General features: G+C 51.9%; 1 protein-coding gene across 1 annotated transcript; it reads left to right on the top strand.

The window, feature by feature from the left end:
- The first annotated feature begins 1253 nt into the window (after positions 1-1253).
- LOC119314793 (F-box/LRR-repeat protein At3g26922-like) lies at positions 1254-3253 on the top strand. Its single transcript, XM_037589470.1, has 3 exons — positions 1254-2213; positions 2310-2453; positions 2547-3253. Exons 1-3 carry the CDS (start codon positions 1281-1283, stop codon positions 2949-2951), a joined length of 1482 nt encoding a protein of 493 aa, XP_037445367.1. The 5' UTR covers positions 1254-1280; the 3' UTR covers positions 2952-3253.

The raw sequence follows: 3253 nt of genomic DNA, 5'->3' as shown, positions 1-3253 counted from the left end.
ACTTTAGAGTGAAGAATATAACAATCAAATTACTCGGAATACTTTAGAGTGAAGAATATAACAATCAAATTACTCGGAGAGAATTTCGTCTAGTGATAGAGTAATTTCAGTAGCATAGAGGACGTGAGAAATGAATAATTCATTTCCTCATGATTGGCTTGCGTCTCATCAAGCAGTTTGAAGGTTTCCATCAATTTATCTGATTTGAATTTCGTCTGAAGACCTGACTCTGCAGAAGAAATTAGTTCTTCTTAACCACCCACATCTGTAAGGGTGGCTGAGAAGCAATGTATCAAAGTGCGCCAATTGAGAATTTAGGCATTGAAGAAAATGCATTTCTCTTAGGGGGGGGGGGGTAGAATATTCAAATGAATATGCAAAGAAATTCTTCGTGGGTTTGTGAACATAGTGGTTCGAAGAATAATGCACATATTCATCAGACCGATGATTGTTTCCCTGCGAAGTAGAAGCATTAGCACGATCATTAGTAGGTCTGCGACCATTTGGCGAGTTTGGCCCATGTGAAGAATTTTCCCTGGGTTTTTTCTTCTTCATTGGTGGTGTCATGACTACATTCACCTAAAGACTTTCTAGAAGACTTTTGGGCACCCAGATTTTTGTCATTGGGGGACCATTCTTGTTAGTTCCAACAAACCTAGCAAATATTTCATCGTTCTGATTTTTGAACAATTTATAATTAGAGTCAAATGACTCATTAGAGGAATATGAAGTATCACAGTCATAGCCAGATAAAGTGGATGGGAAGAATTTTTTAGTCAAAGTTGGGAAGAATTTTTTAGTTGCTGAAAAATAACCAATAAATTGCTGAAATATGAAGTATCACAGTTCTAATTTTTTAGTCAAAGTTGGGAAGAATTAGCCAGAGGAATATGAAGTATCACAGTCACAGTTTATAATTCTCACCTCAATAAATTGCTGAAAAATAACCAATAAGTTGGGAAGAATTTTTTAGTCAAAGTTCAGAGTAAAATCACATTGCGGTTCTTCTACTTATTTGTTTCTAGAATATGAAGCTGGTGGCTCGCACAAACGAACGAATAAGGGAGAAGGCCCATTCTGCTCCGGCCCACCGACGCGAAACCCTACCAAGTGGAGTACAGTGAGACCAAACTCATTTTGTTTTTATTGCCATCTCAGTTTATCTCACATCTCACTGGTCGGTCGGACGGAAGGACACACACCTGCTCCCCCCAAGGGAAAACCCGCACCTTTCCCCTCTCCCGTCGCCGCCGCCGCCGCCGCCGCCGTCGCCGGGCGCCATGTCGACGGCCGACATCGCCTGCCTCGAGCACGTCATGGACTGCTGCCTCCCGCCCTCCCCGGTCTCCCCCGCCGCCCACCTCTCCGCCTCCACCTCCTCCTCCTCCAGCGAGGACCGCATCAGCGCGCTCCCCGACACCCTCCTGCGCAACGTCGTCTCCCGCCTCCCCGTCAAGGACGCCGCCCGCACCGGCGCGCTCTCGCACCGCTGGCGCGGGCTCTGGCGCGCCACCCCGCTGGCCCTCGACGACGCGCACCTCCTCCCATCCCCCGCCCCCGCCGCCGCGTTGGTGTCCCGCGTCCTCGCCTCCCACCCGGGCCCCTTCCGCGCCGTCCGCATCGCCGAGATCCGCGTCGACGAGTCCAACGAGGAGGCGCTCCTCCCGGAGTGGCTCCGCCACCTCGCCGACAAGGGCGTGGAGGACCTCACCCTCGTCAACCGCCCCTACTCCTTCGACGTGCCCGTGCAGCTGCCCGCGACCCTCCTCCGCTGCGGCGCCTCGCTCCGCCGCCTCTACCTCGGCGTCTGGCTCTTCCCCTTCACCACCGGCCTCCTGCGCGGCCCCGACGTCTTCCCCCACCTCCAGGAGCTCGGCCTCTGCCACGGCATCACGGAGGAGCGCGACCTGGAGTACGTGCTCGCCTGCAGCCCCAAGCTGGAGACTCTGGCGCTCATCTCCAACTACGGCTACCCCGACCGCGTCCGCATCGGCAGCCGCAGCCTCCGTTGCCTGGTGCTCTGGCATTCCTTGGCGGACGAGGTCGCCGCCGTGTCCGCCCCAAATCTGCAGCGCATCATTATCTACTGTACGCACCCCAGTCAGGATGACGGGGTCACCAAGGTCAGGATCGGCCATGCTCCCCAGCTCGCCGTGCTCGGCTACTTGGACACGGCCACCCACGAGCTTGAGATCGGCAACACCATCATCAAGGTACTCCAATTCTCACAAATCTTTGAGTGTTATGCTATCTTGTTTGATTTGCATCGAATTGTAGCATCAATTGATCGATGTTGCGACTATGTGCAGGCTGGGCTGACAAACCCAAATACAGTGGTTCCAAGTGTGAAGGTGTTGGCTCTGAAGGTCCGTTTCAGAGTGCCCAAAGAAGTCAGAACTTTGCTGTGTTTCTTGAGATGCTTCCCTGGAGTGGAGACCTTACACATCATGGCTGTGAGTTTTACCCTGTGGCGCATTCAAAATTTCCAATTTTTACTGCTTGCATTCCATCGTTGGCCCGCTGAGTTGTGTGCTTTGATTTTGCAGTCCGACAACGACACCGACCACTACGATGACCCGGGTGAAGTCAAGCCCAGCGACATGCTCAAGTCCACATTCTGGCAGGGGGTCGGTCCGATCAAATGCGTCAAGTCACGCGTCCAGAAGCTGGTGTTCGACCAGTTCACCGGGGGCACCAACCAGGTTGAGTTCCTGAAGCTGGTTCTTGGGAGAGCTGTGTTGCTGCAGAAGGTGATTGTCTTGCTGGCTGGTGCGGATTCTACCTCCATTCGCGAGGCCACGCGCATGCTCCAGCCGTTGGCTTCCAAGAGAATGTGGGCGAGTAAGGTCTCGGGCAGAACTTCCATGGAGGTCCGTGGGCGTGCGGCAGGCCAGGTTTGGAGGTATGACGAAGCGTCTGATCTTTCTATCAGTGACCCGTTTATCTCTTAAGCCGGTATCGATGGAGCGTTTTCATTAGCAGCTAGAGCATTATCGTTTGAATGGCACATTTCCTTGTGAAAGGGAAGTGATGTAGCATTAGCTAGCAGCTCTTTTTGGAGTGTTGGAGATTTGGGGTTTAGCAACAGAAGGTTGTGGGTTTAGCAACACCGATGAACTGAGACTTCTCGTGACTTGGATATGTAAAATGTAGTACTAGTTATCTGCACCTGCATGTAATGTGACATCCCTAGCTCTACTGTTACTTTTATTTCTGCAATCGATGAGATTTTCATGGTTGCGGCTGTGGCTTA

This window comes from Triticum dicoccoides, chromosome 6A, assembly GCF_002162155.2.
Source record: "Triticum dicoccoides isolate Atlit2015 ecotype Zavitan chromosome 6A, WEW_v2.0, whole genome shotgun sequence".
In the NCBI taxonomy this organism is placed as follows: domain Eukaryota; kingdom Viridiplantae; phylum Streptophyta; class Magnoliopsida; order Poales; family Poaceae; genus Triticum; species Triticum dicoccoides.
This window is presented reverse-complemented; position numbering and strand designations above follow the sequence as displayed.

What these genes read in the sequence shown, in the direction of transcription:
- LOC119314793 (XM_037589470.1), top strand. Translation starts at nt 1,281, where the DNA reads ATGTCGACGGCCGACATCGCCTGCCTCGAGCACGTCATGGACTGCTGC. An exon ending in TCGGCAACACCATCATCAAG is followed by an intron (nt 2,214 to 2,309) that starts GTACTCCAATTC and finishes GACTATGTGCAG; the next exon opens with GCTGGGCTGACAAACCCAAA. An exon ending in AGACCTTACACATCATGGCT is followed by an intron (nt 2,454 to 2,546) that starts GTGAGTTTTACC and finishes TTGATTTTGCAG; the next exon opens with TCCGACAACGACACCGACCA.